The 18109-nt window shown below is 39.4% G+C and overlaps 1 protein-coding gene across 2 annotated transcripts in view; it reads left to right on the forward strand.

Annotated features, from left to right (window-relative positions):
- The window catches only part of LOC119647418 (capon-like protein), a 389473-nt gene that overhangs the window by 228248 nt on the left and 143116 nt on the right, over positions 1-18109 (forward strand). For both annotated transcript variants that reach the window (XM_038048308.1, XM_038048306.1), the window contains exon 3: positions 7654-7725. In XM_038048308.1, the coding sequence (XP_037904236.1) occupies positions 7654-7725 (72 nt within the window). The remainder of the gene's footprint in view (positions 1-7653; positions 7726-18109) is intronic.

An 18109-nucleotide genomic window follows, 5' to 3' on the forward strand; every position in this document is an offset into this window, starting at 1 on the left:
GCTCCACCGGTGTTGCAGTCTTCAAATGAAAGGTTGGCAACAAATTATCCTACTCTTACGACCAGGCTCGATTATCCTTTACCCATCACTACACCCCCCAAATAGTTGTTTTGTCTGGAGGTCGTCGACACTTCCTCGGATGACATCCTAAACTATGTTAAAGGTAAACTAGGATACTTCCCGACAATGTACTAAGTTAACGAGGGACAGTAATCCTGACTGAATCATAGCATCTTTCTCAATTAAGTACCCACATGACGTGAAGGGATTGAATCATCTATCGTTTTGCACTTTCATCAAATATTTTCAGCGGCAAACTCACTCTGTAAATTCCCGGAAGGTACGCCGCCATCATGCCTTTATGCCACCATCATCTGTATATCTAAGACTTGGTTCAATACACAATGCAGAGCTTCGCGCTGGTTACTCTGTCCTTCGCCGAAATCGTGATTTGCGGGGGTCAGGTCTTTATAAGCTGCTCATTGCCCTAATTTCTCTTTTAAAAAGTGTACTGTTTCATGTATCTACCTTCGTTGTTCGTTTCCAGCCAGTCATATCGACGTACTTTCGGATGTTCTCTTAGTCAAATATTCTGGTTTTATCCCTTCGCACTTGGCTTTGATTGGGTCCTTATTCCACCTCCCTTGCCTCATCTTGAAATTGAAGCTTATCATCCGCTTCTGGAAGTTGATTTCTATATTAATCGATCCCACATACTGCCGCCGCGGAAGGCGCCCAAATTCAATTTCCACAAGGCTGATTTCCGAGCTGTGAATGATTTTCTTAAAGCACTTGACTGGAATGGTGCGTTAGAAAATCTGTCATCTAACCAAGCTATTTTAGTATTTCATTACTTTTTGGAAAACCTTTTTCCTCTCTCATCGTAGTTTGCACAAATAACTTGCTTGGTTCACTGTAGAGGTATGTAATACTCTTCATGACAAACACAAAGCTCGACTGAGGCTTCAATATTCCGGCAATTTCGAAGACAGGACAAAGTTTATACTTCTACGTTCACCAGCGAAAATTCTGATCAAAAATACACATTCCCACTATTTAAACAGCATTGAAGGCTCACTCAAGCGACGGAAATTCAAACTCCTCTAGTCAAATGTCCGCAATTTTCGCTCGTCGCTCACTTCTCCCGCTGATAATATAAAATTGGATGATCATACTTCTTACTCCCTTAAATCAGCTTGTGTACTTCTTCGGGATCATTTCTCCTCGGTTTCTACTCGTAACAATTCATCTTACCTCTCTTCCATCACATCTGGTTCCTCTTCTGCTAGTATACCATCCATTCCTCTTCTGAGTTCCTCAATTGTCGAATCCCTCCGTGGAAACGTCAACGTTAGTGGCGGTTGCGGGCCCGATGGTGTTTCGAATCTCTTCCTAGAAAAATGTAAGCATCTCTCTTCCCCTTACTATCATTTATAATAAGAACTTGTCCTAAGGTATTTTTCCGGATATGTGGAAAAAATTAGTATTAAACCCTTACACAAAAAAGATGACAATACCCGGGCCGAAAATGACCGACTAATATCCATCCTTTTCTCGTTACCACAAAGAAAAGTACGTAAAAGACTGTCTGTCGTCTCGTTTCGGTAACTTCATTGTCAAAGAACAGCATGTTCAACACGGTCGCTCGACTGTTACCAATTTGTTGCAATTCAGCGACTTTTCTGCTAACTAAACTATACTGAGTTCTCCAAAGCCTTTGATTCTATTAATCTTTGATTCTCATCAAACTTCGATCGTATAGATTTCCGGCAAGTATTCTCTCCTGGTTAAAACCTTACTTTGAAGGTACAGTAAATCGTGTCTTCTTTAATGGCTGCATCCCGTCTCCATTTTTTCCCTCATCGGGAGTACTCCAAGGTTCCATCCTCGGTCCATTTCTATTTTCATTTTTCGTCAACGATCTTCTTTCCTTATTTATCTGTCCTAGCTTTTTATATGCAGACGATTTGAAACTGTTTTCTGTAGTCGTTTCGTTTGCAGCTTGGTCCTCTGGCTCCATCCCTAGCCACTCACAAAAATAGAGTTACTAACACTTTGTTAATTTTTTGTTTTCCTTGTGTTTTCTAGATGCACGGATATGCAATAAGTAGATGGAGTATTCTCCGTTTATTGTTGATCAAATAAATAAATGCTTAGTGAGGAAAATCGATTATGAACACCAAGCCTACAAAACAAAAGCTTTGCTATCAAGGACATAATGATGTTCTCCCGAATTATTGTTTACGAGTATGTTCCTTTAAACTTTAATTTTAAAACCATTTTCATGCTTCTATAATTATTCACGTATGCATTTATGACAACAGTGAAAGGCCTGCGAGGTTTATAGTATGGCTTAAGTCCACTGTGTCATTTGTAAAGTGGAGTCCTCAGGAGCCATTCTTATTATTGGTTATTTCGCATGAGAATTTTGTTGCAAGTATCATTAACTTTACCTTGCCTTAAGGAGGTGGTTGGTTTCACGCACTGGAATGAGCATTAAAGCCAAATCATCTACCTACATCGGAGCAAAACCAATATGGATCTGACAAAAAGTATCAGCAAGGGAAGGAAAATAAATGGCTCCGACCGATGGTATTGAAAGGAGAAACTCACCAACCTTGTTGCCGTAGCCAATGGAAGGAAACTTACGACAAATTACATTCTCACGATATCTTTCAGTCCCAGCTGTTATTGAGGCATGACCTATAGTGTCTCCACTACACTGTATAGTCTCCGCTAAACCTTGCCATTCCATAGCCATCGAAAATTGAGGTACTCCATGTGTACCTTGTCTACAGTACTGCAAACTTATATGGCTGATTTGATAACGGTAACCGTCCTTGGCCAACCTATGTTTTGCCTTATTTGTTGAAAAATGAATTCTTAAAAGTAAGTAACTTTGTACTCCTCATTTTTGGTCGACATTCCATCTCTTTCCTTCTTGGTGTCCTTCCTTCTCCAAATCTCATTGTGAGCGTTATCATCACATCTGAGAAGATGTGGTAGCTCCTTCATCTTCATAGCAGGGAGTTTACCTAGTGGGATCCAGGCCTCATATTCCGATAAGTAACCCGACACCACGATTGATTCAGGAGGGCATCCATCGGCTTCCAAAGAGACCAGAACAGCAATGAAAAACAAATATACGTTAGTCTCGCCTCTTTTTTGCAAGAAGTGTCCGAAATTATCTGCCCGTATCTGTTCACAGTGTTCTTTAATCAAGACTATCCCAATATCATTCTATGCATACTTGGAAATACCGTTCTTCGGTTTCCCCTTGTGTTCGTTTACGGGCGTATTACCAAGTCCTAGAACTGGTACGGTATTTATTTTTCTTAATTGTCACAATGATTGGTCATCGGTCCCAATCGGAAGCAATTATGCTCCACCATCTACCACTTTTACTTTGGGTAATTTTGGCGCTAATATATCGTTGCGGTATAGAAATGAAGGGCTCTAACAAACTTCAAATTCAGTTTAGGCGGTTGCCCTGTCAAATATTATAATGACCATATGTCTGGGTTGTTGTGATTTTGGGAAAATTCATCATCTATTATCTTGTCTTATCGCCTTCACTACAAGTCGGCAGTGCCGCTTTCTCCCAGCCTGGCCGTTAGGAGAAAACCACGTTAGAAGGCTTATTTTTACATATTTTATAGAGTTGTCCAATTGCGGGACGTGTCGGGACTCCAATTTTTATCTGAAACCAAAAGGGTTTAAATTTTACATTCTTAATGTATTTTCTCAGAACGCGAACCTGCGTGTAAATAAAAACAATGAAAATTAAAAATTTTGCAGCTGTTGGAAAAAAATTATTTAAATTTTTACCATTTTTTCCAAAACCAAAGTTGGCTCATATTCTTCATAATTTTACAAAGAATCATACCTCCAAATGGTCGGCTCATTACTTTTGTAGTTAGGATTCCTGCAAATTTGAAAAAAATCGTTTCGAGAAAAACAGGTTTGAAGAAGCATAGTTTGATAAGTCACCATTCGGATATAAAAATATTTCGCACCCTTAATTACAAGAAAAATACAAGTTACAAGAAATACAAATGCACTCGTAAAAGGTTACGTAAAGCTGACGCCAAGTATTTATAGGAACGCTATTTACATAGTAGTAGTAGATTACGTAAGGATATATAGCGGCTACCCCCAGCACGCTCGGGGCCGAGCCTGGTCTCGATAATCGAAGTCGCTCGATTATACACTCATGTCCATTCCATTCTTGGGCTCTGCTGTTGAACGCGTAGGTCTCTTCTAAGGTTTCTCCAGGTCCCCTTCCGTTTACTGGCCCTAATTCAGAAGGCGCAGATACACTTTTGGCTTCTGCGCCATTGAGAACTTTTTTTCTCTAAAAGTCTGATATAGAAATCTTAGATGCAGCTTTACTGGCCCCTGCGTTGTGACCACTGACCCCTGCTGGCTGAGGTCTTCCGGGTTTGCCAATGTTGAGCCTGGCTGCCTGATTTGTCAGTTTTTCTCTTCTTATGGTTGCCAGTTTTGCGGAAATGCACTTTCATCTAACGAACCATATTGCATTTAGTATGGGGTTCTGTTAGTCGTTTCTTCTCATTCCCAGTTTGGTGTACTGATTTGGTTCCTACGATCATAGAACTAAAAAGAATGTTTTGTGGGGTCGACCTCCATTGCATGATAAACTCATACTAGCTTGCATAGCATTCTAAATTGGATAGGCTATTTTTCGATTCTTCAGTCTGAATCCATAAGATTTTCCTAAAAGTAGGGTTGTCACATAAAGGATGCGTCTTATCACCATGTACTGACTGCCCTGGTAAACGAGAGTTCTTGGCTCCTGGAGAGTTATATTTCTTGTCGGGCAACTCTGCAGTTGAGCATACTTTAATTTTGAGTAAGCGATCTTGTCAACGTGGGGTCTGATATTACTCGTCTTTATGGAACTGTAGCCAACATTGGAGCACTTTTTTTCTAGCTTCTTCACTATTCTTATGGAATTCCTGAGTTTTTTCATAGTTGTTTGCTTGCAGTCTATATTTTTAGAATTACAACCGCATTCCCTTTGTCTGTTTCCTTGTTGGCAGTTGGCTGTTCTCCTGCTAGAACTATTTGAATTGGTTCACTCTCCTTAGAGATACAGAATTCAACTTGTCCGCAGTTACTCGGCAACTAGGGGGTTGGGTGTGACCGACACCGTTCCGCGAATTCCACGGCATATCCTTTCATGACGACATCGGTGTGCAGTGTTTCGCGGGAGTTGTAAAGGATCTGGTCAGATATGTATAATAATTCGTACCACCATTTTTCTGGAGTGGATTCATTGGATCGAAGAATATGATACAGTGAATTGAAGGGATAGTTTTCTCAGTTTAGTGCCTTATTAGGGTAAGTAATGGATAAGCTGGCGGTGAAGGTGATAAGGTGGAGAGGATAGTGACGCCTAAATAGAGAATTAGCTTATGGGAGTTGATGTTGTAGGACAGGTTCTTGGTGGTAGACGACATTTTCGGAGTAATCTGCATTCATTCCAGTGGAAGACAATCGTTTGGCACTTCTGAGGATTAAGGGGTAGTTTAGCAACCCTTCAGTTGGGTAGTTTAGCTTTGGTAAATTATTGATATCGATCGGTAAAATATGAATTCAGGAGGGGTTTCCTGCACACATATGCCCTTCGTGATGGTTTAAACTATGTATAAGAAGGTGCGGTATACTGACAAAGTATGCTATCACGGATATCCTTTGAAATTTGGTCTTTTTGAAGAAGTTATGACTTGGGATAGCTTGGATTTAAGGGTTTGATCAATGAGCCGCCAGTTAACGTTCCTGATGTGATGTGATGGGAATGATTTTGAGAAAAGGGAATGTATTCGATTTCGAATTTATACTAATGTTGCTGGTTATCAGGAGATGGCCAAGGTAAGGGTGGTAGTTTCTTTAGTTGTAAGTTGGAAACGTCGGGCTAAAATAGAAAATGTTTCAATTCAATTCACTTGTCAAAATTTGCTTTAATCACAAAGAGACATCCCTTAAATACAAGATTCCGGAATTACAGTGACACATAAAACAAAAACAAGTACACCACCCCAATTCCCCTCAAGGTAAATTTACTTTTCTTTTTCATTCCCTTGGAAACACCTCACCTTCCTTTTGACAGTAAAGCTCAATTCCATCTACCACCCTGACATCCTGAATTGCTTGTATATGTTTCACGGGGTTGAAGGATTAAAAGGTTTGTTCGCTTCAATAGGTCTGTAAGCACGTCGTTATTTTTTTCCTCCCTCACTTCCACAAGTTGCTGAGATTCTCTACATGCATTCTCTCGCTACGTTGGAAATTCTTTGAGTAAGACCAAGTAAAATAATTCACCTTTTTTATTCAACTGATTCTTTTGTCCATAAAGAAAGTTTTTACTTCTAAACTCCTGTATTTGTGTGCTGAAATGCTTCAGAAATGATGCTGCTGAAATGACGGCAGATTTTTAAGAACTTGCAAACTGATGGTTATCCTAATAGAGTTTAAGAAGTTTTTCTTGTTCTTGAGTGCGATTTCCCGTTGTTCAAGGAATTAGTCTACTTTGTCGCAAATTGCTGTTTGTAGCATTTCCAAGACTAATGGAAGATGTCGCTCTGTGCATTTGATCGAGTTGGTTTCACTTGAGCTTTCTTTGCTTAGAAACTCGGGCTGGAAAATAACAAACGTCGTAATGAGGCGGATAAATGGAGAGTCAGATGGAAAGCCTGCAAAATGTACTTGTTCTGTGATAAATGTGGAAAAAAAACGAGTAATCATTTTATCATTTTTCCATGGTTTATGGTGTATTAAAAAATTTGCATTAGGAATATGAATTCAGGAGTAAAGTATGCTCCTAAACGACTTTTTGTTGTACAACTGAACTCTGTTCAAACATTGGAATCAGAATGGGGTCTTCTGGAAAAAAATATATTTCATGGAATCTGCGCGAACTCAAATCAGCTTTTCATATTTGTGTGGATATAAAGCGCGCAGTAAATATATGACTACACACGTTTATTAAATCTGCTTCACTTCCATTGCCCATTTGTACCTTAATTAAACCAGAAAATTGAATTGTCGTCAACAAAATCTCTCTAACTTTCATTTTATCCTGGAAAATGACAAAAATAAACTTAGTTTCATATTAAGATTGATATTTGAAAAATTACTTGGCCCAGCAAATTTGCTTCACTAGCCACAATACGCCACGTTGCCGCCCACTCGCGTTGCGTTGCAAATGCAGCAAATGTAAATATGGACAGTAATGCGATTCGGCATTTGTAATATTGTGTTGCATTTCAAATTGCGAAATGTTGTGAACGAATTAAACATTAAAACATGTTATGGTTTTTCTGATGAGTGTTGAATTGATGAAAGTTTGCTCCTTCGCCTATACACAGGTTCGCTTCTCTTCCTATGTTTCAGAAAAGTGGTCGCAAATGCGTTGTATGTTTACAATCGAATATTTCGCGCCGTTAAGCAGTTTTGATTGCAAGACCGTGATATTGATTTATTCTGACGAAAGATGTTCTTATTTTAATCTCAGAATTTGAAGTGATGCGAATAAATCTAGGACAAACCGATTAGTGATATCTATTCTATATTGAATACCAAAAGAATCATACCTGTAGACTAATTTTCTCTTTTTTCTTTTTTTTACAGCTGATAGGCTGGAAGGAGGTACCACGTCCAAAGGAGCGAACTGAAATTGTGAGGGCTATGCGTAAAATTCGGGTAAGTAAAGTTTTTACTGAACAAGGAAAGCCATAATTAAGAACAAATAACATCATTCTACGCATGAAAGATTTACGAAATATTACTCATGAAAAGCACAGAAAACTGCAAGGGAGAATTTGATAGGCGCTTTATGTCGACTCGTCATAATATAAAGCGTATAGTCGTCCTTGCAGGACTCAAAATCTTCAGAACATCACTACCGTCCTTCTGCTGCCAGGTGGGATCTCTGCAGACCAAAACCGTCCCTCATTAATTTTCTAGGCTATATATAAAAGTAACTACGAGTAAAGTTTTTCAAAGTGGTAACATTTGATTATGTCCATGTCAGCCTTGACCCTGCAAAGCGCCCAGCTATTTTCGATCATATAATTACGTGGGAGTATGAAAATTCTAGATAAGAATTCTGTGGAGTTGCCATTTTGTCCTCTATAATCTACAAAACATATGACCACCATCATAAATTTGCCCACAAACCTCATCTAATCTCCCGGAGTATCATTTCGCAAATAATTCACTTAATTGCATTACTTGCATACAAGCTTTATTAGCACATACTTATAAATACATAGGTCTATCTCGAGTAATAGGCACTGATATACAAAGAACTAAATAAATCTAAAAAAGGAAAACTAAAATGTCCCCATTGGCCCCACTGTTCATATAACTTACCTTATATAATGATGTCATACACGTTTTAGAGTGCAATAAATTTTCCTGAAATGTGAAACTTTCACATTCTCTGACTTAGCTTAGTTGGATTGCCATCAGAATTATGTCCTATATACTGATTCCAAATTTTGTATTTCTGGGATGAACTTAAGGGGGTTGCTGGGTAAATTTCTAAAATATGAAAATCTACTATTATTGAGTTTATTTGTGCAGATAACCGAACTGGATGTATTTTGAGGCATAGATTTCGTAGAGATGCATCACCGTGATTTTTTTTAACATTTTTTTTTGGTTGGATAGGTTCTGAGAGCAAGACCTGCTTCACTATTTAGGGCACACATTTCGAGTCCTCACTCCCATATGTTTCACCCAATATCAGAAAAAAGATATTGGGTGGAGTTTCAAAAAGTACTAATTGAGCTTTTTCATTTGATATGCCACATACCTATATTCTGGAAAAAAATTACACCCCCTTTCGCCCCTTCAAACTCAACACAAAATTGCGCCACTCGCTGCATGTAAAGGGACATACAGACCACATATTCTCACCAAATTTTGTGACAATCGGTTCAGCCATTGAAAATCACTTCACCAACTTTTTTAACCGATAAATCACAAAACCCTAACCGAAAACTGGCAAGAGGTCATAGACGACGATGGACTTTTTTTCTAAAATTTACTGAAATAACCGCCAAGACTTTTTCTATGACCCCATATGAATGAAACGTTATCCACACATCCAACAAAACGGCTTTTCCGGTTAAGCCCTTCAGCTGTTGTATATGGGCTTTTATTGATTTTTGAAATGTGAACTCCGTAACGATGCTGCTGATCCGAAAATCGCTAGCCTTCTGTAAGTGATAAAATAATTTCGACCAGATATTCTGTATCTGTATCTGATTTACACAAAAAGAGATTCACAAACAAACGTGGGTGTTTTTAAATGAGGACACTTCAACCACTAGGTGTTAATCAAAACCCGCAAACTTCTCAACCTTGATAAATGATAGAGCATATAAGGGGAGTCAATATAACCTCGGATTTTTTTCTAGTTGACGTGGTGTTGCGGGCCCGAATAACAACTCCGCCTCCAATCTCCATTGACAAATAGAACCCTCTGTAACTTATATAAGGGAAATGGATGCCGTAATAGCCACACGGCTATCAGATGCCGCGCATTGTAAAATGCACTTAATTTCACAATCTGTTGAAGAACGTCCTCATTGGTAAGGCTATAACTTTATTTGTCCCCAGCCGAACAACTAGCTCGATGGTAATTGTAAGCTACAAGAGAACGGAAGAACGCTGTAGACTAGGCAATGCAGAAATCTCAAAGCTTGCGGGCAGGCGCTAGTACTTATCACGAATTCGTCGAGCGAAGAAGCGATTTCACAGAGAAAACAAGTCAGGAAACCGGAAGCTTGACGCTTCAGGTATAAAAGGTTTTATGTTTCCCTATGTGAGGAGCATAACGCAGTTCTCCATTGGCTGACAGCGTTGACTCAACATATTTAAATCGCTCAGTGCTGTCAACTTCAGTAACCTACCCAGAACTGAGCGAATTAAATATCTCGGGTCAATGCTATTAGCCAATGGAGCACTAACCAAGATCTTTCATTTAATATCCTAAACGACTATATCCTGTGAAAAAAAAAAAATTTAAATTCCCTTTTGCATGTATAGGGAGCCTCCTTTAAACTTCACCTAAATATCACTCTTTGTATGCGTGGGATTTCATAGTTCCCATCTGTCCATCAAATTTCGTTTGGATCGGTTTAGCCGTTTTGGAAAAAAAATGCGTGCGGCAGACAGACAGACGGGCTGACAGACAGACAGTAAATCGATTTTAATACAGCTTTCTTTTACACAAAACCTTAAAAAAAGACGACTATGAAAACCAACGGGTATGCGAACTCATGATACAACCATATCAGGCGGGTAAGTTTTATCGATAAGTTAACAGGAATAAATTATATACACCTCGGTACTCATTCAGTCGAGATAAAGAGGGCCATTTGATTTCCGGCAGTATGGCCATATAAGTGTGATGGGTTCAGCGTTTTGATGAATTGTTAATAACCACAATAGCGAAGACACGAATTGGTTGAATATGGAGGCTACCAACTACTACAAGTAGATCGCCAACTTAGACTCTAAGTTTAGGATATCGAATCAATGCCTGATGACTGAAAACGAAACATAATCTGTCGTATACATAAATGAAGGATATCAAGCAATGCAGCAATTATGATTGTGCCACGTTACTGCGTACCATCTGTAAGATTTTCTCCGCTGTTTTGCTTGGCCGGATAGTGTCATACACCCAGAATACCATCAGCATTGATGGTACGGAACAAAGAGCCTTTACTTCAGGCAAATCGGCAACAGATCAGACTTTTTTTCAGCAGCAATCTATGAAAAAAACTGTTGGAGTATGGCTCACAACGACATAAGGACTCCATTAAGGAGTGAACAGGAAATACTATTTACCCAGAGGTACTATCCTTTCTTAGGCTGTAGTCTAGGAGACGATTAAAAGTCTCAGCGATATCATGGCTGCCTTTGAGTCAAATCTGACTCGATAGGCTACAGTGGGTGAGTCACCTAATCTGTATGGTTGACTATGATCCTGGCCGGAAAATCTAAGGTAGAAAAAAAGACTTAGAAGGTCCTGCCACAGATGGCGGATTTGCCGGTCTGTGCCGAGCTCCGTAGCCGCATCCCTTTTTATCAAGCTCCTGCTCCCTAAAAAGTATATTATCTAGCTGCTAACTGCGCACTTTAACAAGGATTCGACTTTAGCCGAGTTTGCTCTGATTCCAATTAATGAATTGGGATCACTTTTTGAAGCTCTGTTAGGGTTTCTCGTTCACCTCTGTTTTGCAAAATCCAAATTTCATCATAACGTTTTACTTTTCCTTGCTGTTTTACTTTTTTGAGAGCTATGCATGGAATTTTGTCAGGACCTACCGATTTCTTGTTTTGTTGTAGAGACAATTGTCGTGGGAGTCAGTATATAGGGTTAAAATTCGTTGGCGGATTGATAGGTCAATGTTGCGGATTTCTCCACTAAAGTGAGAGGACTGCGGAGAATATCTATTTGCAAATAGTTTCGGCCAAAGGTTCTTTTTGAATTTGATATCGTCGAGGATATCATTGGGGAGAGGGATGAAGTTGTGGTAGTTGCGGAGAGTTGGAATCAGTTCGTTAAATACTTGCTGAATTAGTTCAGTGTACTGGCGAATTGTTCTAACGATGATATCGTTGGATACCATGCTGTTGGATGGAAACAGTTGTGGATCAAGTCTGGACTTTAGGATCCAGTTAGTGAGTTGCCAGTTCGCTTGCTGGTAATCCGGAACTGAGGGCGGGAGGGACGGATGGCTTTTTCGAGAAGGTTAATCATCATGGTCACTGCCGAGGACGGTTTCCAGGAAAGGATAAATATTGTAATGGAGCTCGCAGCGATGTTACTGCTAATGATGAAATGATCTAGATATGAGTGATAGTAACCTTCATTGAAGGTGGGTTGGGCTAAAGTGGGACAGGTTTATGTTTGGATGGGCGCTTGCTAGAAAACGGTGGAGTCTTTCCCCCTTGTAGTTCAACCAAGCATAAAACCAAGACTGGTGCCTGGCGTTGAAGTTTTCATCAATCATCAAGTGTCAGGTTTTACCTTGTGCTTTTGGTTGGGGGACACAAAAGGATTGAAACCTTTGGAAATAGTCGATATCGAGGGACTGGTCCGGACAGTAGACGACAGCAACGAAGACCGAGGACGATTGGGTTTCAAAGAACATGAGAGCAACTTCGAGTGGTTTGAAGCAGTTGGCGAGTGGGAAGTGTTCGTAAGACAGGAGTTTTTCGGCGATAATGATGGTTGGTTGGATTGTAGGCGGTCAGTATGGAAAAAGTTGAAGTTGGAAAAGTCGGGTTGTACTTATAGTGCAACCTTTTTTCACCTAGCAGCACTACATATATGAGTTGTGTTCGTCAAGGAATAGCTCGAACTCATGCCTGCGAACTCGGCTGATGATGAAGTTGATGTTCAACTCGATGATCCTAACGTTCATTGATGGAAGCCGGAATACTATCCATCGCGTTAAATATCTGCAGGAATTCTTACCATTTCCTGGCGAATTCAAGGAAATTTGGATTGGATATATTAATGGGGCTTAATGGGTGGGTCTTGCCGGGTAGTATGGTTCCGCTTCGCATGGCATCGGTGATGGACACGGAAGAACATGTGGAAATCGGGTAGGCAATAGGATGGCTCGAGTGGTTTGAATAGGTGGGAGACGGGAAGGTGGTGCTCGGTTTTAAGCATTTCTTACGAAACTTGAGCATTTTGGGCAGTGTACAGGATGGTCGTTGCCCCCAGCGCCAGCTTCAATATTTCTATATGTTCTTCGGATAACATCGAGTCAAATGTGACCAACCAGGGGTCAAACTGGATATTCATCGTTTTTGCCCAGGTCATGACAAAGGACTTAACGCTAATATGGCTGGACGTTTCCTACGCCTGCAGTTCTTCATCGATTTCTTGAGCTGGGAAAGTGGAATCAAGGGCTCGAAGGGTAAAGCTGGAACTAGGAAGGCCGTAGGCGAAGAACTTATTATTGTTCTCCACCATGATTTTCTTGGCTGTGGAATAGTCTTCGGGGGTTTTGATAATGATCTGGTGATAATTGCCCGACTACTTGATTAAGTAATTATCAGGAAGGGCGCGAGAAATATTCTGCTTGATATGTTTAAAATTATTCAGAGGTTTTAGTACAACGATTGGTGGATTTTTTGTTGTGGTTGTGTTGCTGGCGGCTGTGTCTTTACCTGCTTAATCGCCTCAGCCTGGCTTGTGGTTGGTTTAGTACGAGCTTGTGCTGTCTGCTTTGGCGTTGTTGCTTTTGTGGAAGCCTTTGTACAGGGTGCACGCTCCATTATTTCTGGCTGTTGTTGCTTATGTTGTTTGTGAGTTGGGTGCCTTAATCGTCGCTTCAAGAGAGAAGACGGTCGCTTCAAACCCCCGCGACACGATAGAGCACACTTGGTGATGAGGCATGGGCTGTGCCAATCAATGCAGATATGAAAAATGTGATGTAAATCACCAGGACTAAAGGACTAAAAATCCTGGTTTCGTTGGTGTCGAGTTTTTTCTGGAAAATTGTAATTGCCTATTGAAGCCTATCGTGTCCTCCGGGCAAGCCAGTATGAAGGGTGTCACTGATAATAAAAAGAAATAGTATCTGTAAAAGTAGTCAACCGTGTCGGACTCCACTTTGGACTTCCAATTCCCTTGACAATTGTCTGAATGTAGCACCCGACATTTTGATAATATGTCGCTATTAGTTCCTTCGGAATGCACTCGCCGCATTCCAGATACATTCCTTTTCTGAGATCATTAAAGAGCAACTTGAAGATTGATCTGTACGGTATTGGTGTGGTCAGCGCAGGAGCAACCAGCTTGCTGTTAATTGATCATGTTTTAAAGATGCTATTTGACTAATATCTTTCCGACGACAGAAAGCATGTCACACTTAAGACAACTTTAATAAAACAGTAAATAGATTTACATTCATGTATCTTTTCTATTTCTTATAACTGCATATTTCAAATGGTTATGGATTTAGAAGTCTCCTTTTATCTCTAGAAAGTCTCCTCATTTTGAAACCTAAGTTTAATAAATTTTTGTTAGCAGAAAGCGATAATTGAAAATTCTATCCGGAATATCTTCCCGCTCCCTATTATCACAAAATTCCGAGTTTACGAAAATTAACCCCATAAATTCCTAACCATTTATTTGTCCTGTTTACCTTTGCTTATAATCTGAGTCCCCTAAGTACAGGATAGCAACTTGAAGCTCCCTACATTAAAATGAGGGGAGAAGACACTTTCTTAGTAGTTGTTGTTCTCAGTCCTCAATTTGTTGTCATCTTTTTTGTTCGCTGGTAAGCTTGACATCCTCTAGAAGGAGTAACGACACATTACCATCTAACCTTCTCTAATTTTTACCCTTCGAATGCATCTCCCATCTCTCTAACTTTTGAATTGAACTTTCAAAAACTAGTCCACTTTGGCAAACTGCGCACAAAACAATTTCCTTTCCTTACAACCCTAGGAAAAACTTTTTGCTAAAGTTGAGAAAAACGAGTTAAACTGCATAACTTAAATATATGCATGGTTTTCTATTTCACTCGAATTTTTCCTCAACACCTCTCACGAATCTTTCAATTGTACACATATCTGCATATAAACCTAAAGAAAGTTTAAAATCTATTTCGGATATTCCATTTGCCTTCCACCTCTGGGATTCGAAAGGAAAACATCCAGGGACTTTCCATCTAACACAGAATATTTTCTATGGGGTCTTGTCGGGGAAGGTGCTGAATATGTATTTACATAAGCAATGTCCCTCGATGAGTTGTAAATAGGCAATGAGGTTTAGTTCTAGTGAATATGTGTATTGACTGAGTTTTTGTCAAATATAGGAGTCAATTTAGTGAAACAGCTCCGGTTTAATGCCACGGGAATTCACAGTGATATATTTTTACCTGGAAAATTTACTACCAACATGTTAGCCTTATTTTAGTCTATGGAAATTTTACCCTAAGTTTAGGCTGTCTTTCCAATTTTCCCTGCCTCCCTGCATTCTCATCACAGTGTACGAACATATTCCACACTTCCCCAACATAAACCCCCACAGGTAATATATCAAATAGCGATGATTAATGAAATTGGAAGACGTTCACAGGAGACTTTCGAACTCTTGTAATGAACATTACTCAAGGAGAACTGTGAACAAAAATCGATTAAAACTTTTTCAAGTTACAAGTGTTTTTCGTGAAAAGCTGGCGAATTTTGATTCTGAGGGGGATGTAATTGATGATGTTGTAATGTAATTTTGAATAGTCACGATGTTGTGCCCTTGGCTTCCCTTATAAGTGTTCCTGAGAATTTTGAATATCTGCAAAGGGATCACTGATTTGATTTGGTGAAGACAAGTAATCATTAGAAACTTTGAAATTTGAAATGTATTTTCAGCGACTGTAATTAACATGGAATTGACGAAATTAGTCTTCGGGTCCTTTCAAAATTTAATATAAAATGAAGGTTTAATGGTTCAAAAGAATTGCGTAGTAGTTTATAATAATAATTCAAGCTATGAATTTTTAATAAACTTTGAGTAACCATCTCTGGCGGTCATTAGCAAAATATTTATGTAATAAAATATACATGAAAGTTAAAAGTAGGCTAATTACTGGACGTTGCTCAACTTTTAAAATTTCATTGAGAGTCTTATGAACTACAAACAATTCAACCCATTTTGGTAGGAGTTTATTCTAGGAATACTTGAATTGTAGTTGGCTAGAATGGGGGACGGATCTTCAAAATAACCAGGTGAAAACTCGTTTAAACTGACTCTACAGCAGAGTTGGGCAAAATCATAATCGTGATTGTGATTATGCTTGCGATTATAATCAGAAATGAGTCTGATGTTGTGATTACACAATTGTAATCATAATCACAGGCCATGATTACGATTGCAATCATGTAATCATGAAATCGTAACCACCGCAATCATAATCATGCAATCATATGCAATCAACGTAGTTACCATTATGACAGATGTTGTTTGTGATTTGTGCAGCTGCTAACTGGTTCACAAATATTTTAACTAATATTAAGTTAATGGATTGAATATAATGGGCAGGTTATTAACAATTGGTTCAGTTGTTGATAGGATCCTGGGGAGCCTGCGTTCTAGACTTAAGCGAATTGAAAATAGAACTGCTTTTAAGGTGTTGTACTGACACAAGATAAATCCATTTTGAAAACAACTGAGTTTCTGTTTTTCGGTCGTTGATGACTAACACAATTTATTCGAGTGAAACCCTCCAAAGTGATACGATTTTGAGTTTATTAGAAATAAGGATTTCTTTGTTAAAGCGGTTTCTTTGCTGGGTCACTTTTATTTTTTTTTCAGCTGTAATAGTCTCAATTCGGAAACATACGTATATATGTACATATATAGGTATTCAATCAGTGGTCTGGTAATGTTTAATTTTGTGTAAAATTTGGTAAATTATGGTAATATTCTATTATTAACTTAATTTGAACAGATATCGATATGAAGAGTATTTTGAGGCCTGGGCACCATATAGAGGCAGCTTCATGATTTTTTTCAAATTTTTCGGTTGGGTAGTTTCTGAGAATGGGTCCGTTAAAGCAATCATCGCTTTCCACCCCTCCCACTCCCCGCTTTTCTAACAAATCTCAAAACTAAGACCTGCTTCGAAAAGTACTGATGAGTAATTTGATACCCCACATAACTATATTCGGTGAAAAAAATTTTTACACCTCCCTTTTACATGTATGGGGACCCCCCCTTAAATCTCAACGTAGAAGGATGTCACTCACTGCGTGTCTGGGCGTTCACAGATCCTATCTCCTCACTAAATTTAGTGCCAATCGGTATAGCCGTTTCTGAAAAAAAATGTGTGTGACAGACAGACAGACAGACGGAAAGATAGACCTGTGAGGAGTGGCCAGATCTCCCATCAGGCGCGACCCCAGCTGGCAAAGCAAAAGTTTTGCAAACAAAACCTTAAAAATTAATGTTAGTCAGAAATGAGAAATCAATTATGAAATGTTTGGTCATTAGTGGAACAACTTTAATTGACCAATAGTAATAATAATAATAATCGTTGGCCCAGCAATCCATATTGGATCAAGGCCTTGAAGTGTGTTAGAGCACTTCATTCAAAACCATAACAGTACACTATAGGAGGTAATGTCGTCAGCATTGCGCTGGCCCGAGATTATTACCTTGATTTGATTCAGGTACCCATTCACAGCTGAGTCGACTGGTATCCCACATCCAGTTACGATAACAAATCCTTCTGCCACCAATGAGATTTTGAATGTTCCAGCAATGTTGCCGCCTTCGTTTGTTTAAGGATTTCGTGGGTTGAAATCTTGAAATAATCATACTATTTTGGGTGGAGCGGTTGTGCCCAGCGCCTACTGTACGACTGAAAAGGGCAAGACTTAACACTCGATTTTTATAGGGTGTATTCCTTTGGAAAAGGGTTGCCGTTTGGGGATTTTCGGCAAACTGAGATCTCGAAAAGCCGAGTTGCTACACAGTCAATATTGCGACCTTCGGTGACAGTCGGAGGCCCAATATTTTGAGATTTCAGTTGGTTCAAAATTCCCAAACAGCAAATTTTTTCAGTATTTATCACCTAGAAAATCAAGAGCGGCAAGCTTAACCCTTCCAGTAGACCTGTTCCCGAATACAACCATGCAACCAAACAATATAGGAAATTTTCAAAGATGACAACTTTGCCCGCTAATTCCAATAAAACAACGGCAAAGGCGAAGAATAGTTAACCTGAAATCGTGCCACTTCTTCTTCTTTTTTTTCAGCCTTTGTCCTGTTCGATTTCACCATTTGGCTCTATCAAATGCCTGATCTGGATGCAATTTGGAGGCTTTTAAATCCGTCCTTTTGGTCGTTTACGATCGACTTCGAATCGCGTTACCATAACGATCGCGGATATCCTCATTTCGGATGTGATTAAAACGTGTCACACCACAAGCCCAACGCAATATCTTCGTCTTCATTATCGCAAGACGCCGTCTGTTGCCTTTTATAGTCGGCCAATACTCAGAACCATAGAGAACGACAGGACGGACGACATTTAGGTTTGAG

Source organism: Hermetia illucens, chromosome 2 (assembly GCF_905115235.1).
Source record: "Hermetia illucens chromosome 2, iHerIll2.2.curated.20191125, whole genome shotgun sequence".
Taxonomy (NCBI): domain Eukaryota; kingdom Metazoa; phylum Arthropoda; class Insecta; order Diptera; family Stratiomyidae; genus Hermetia; species Hermetia illucens.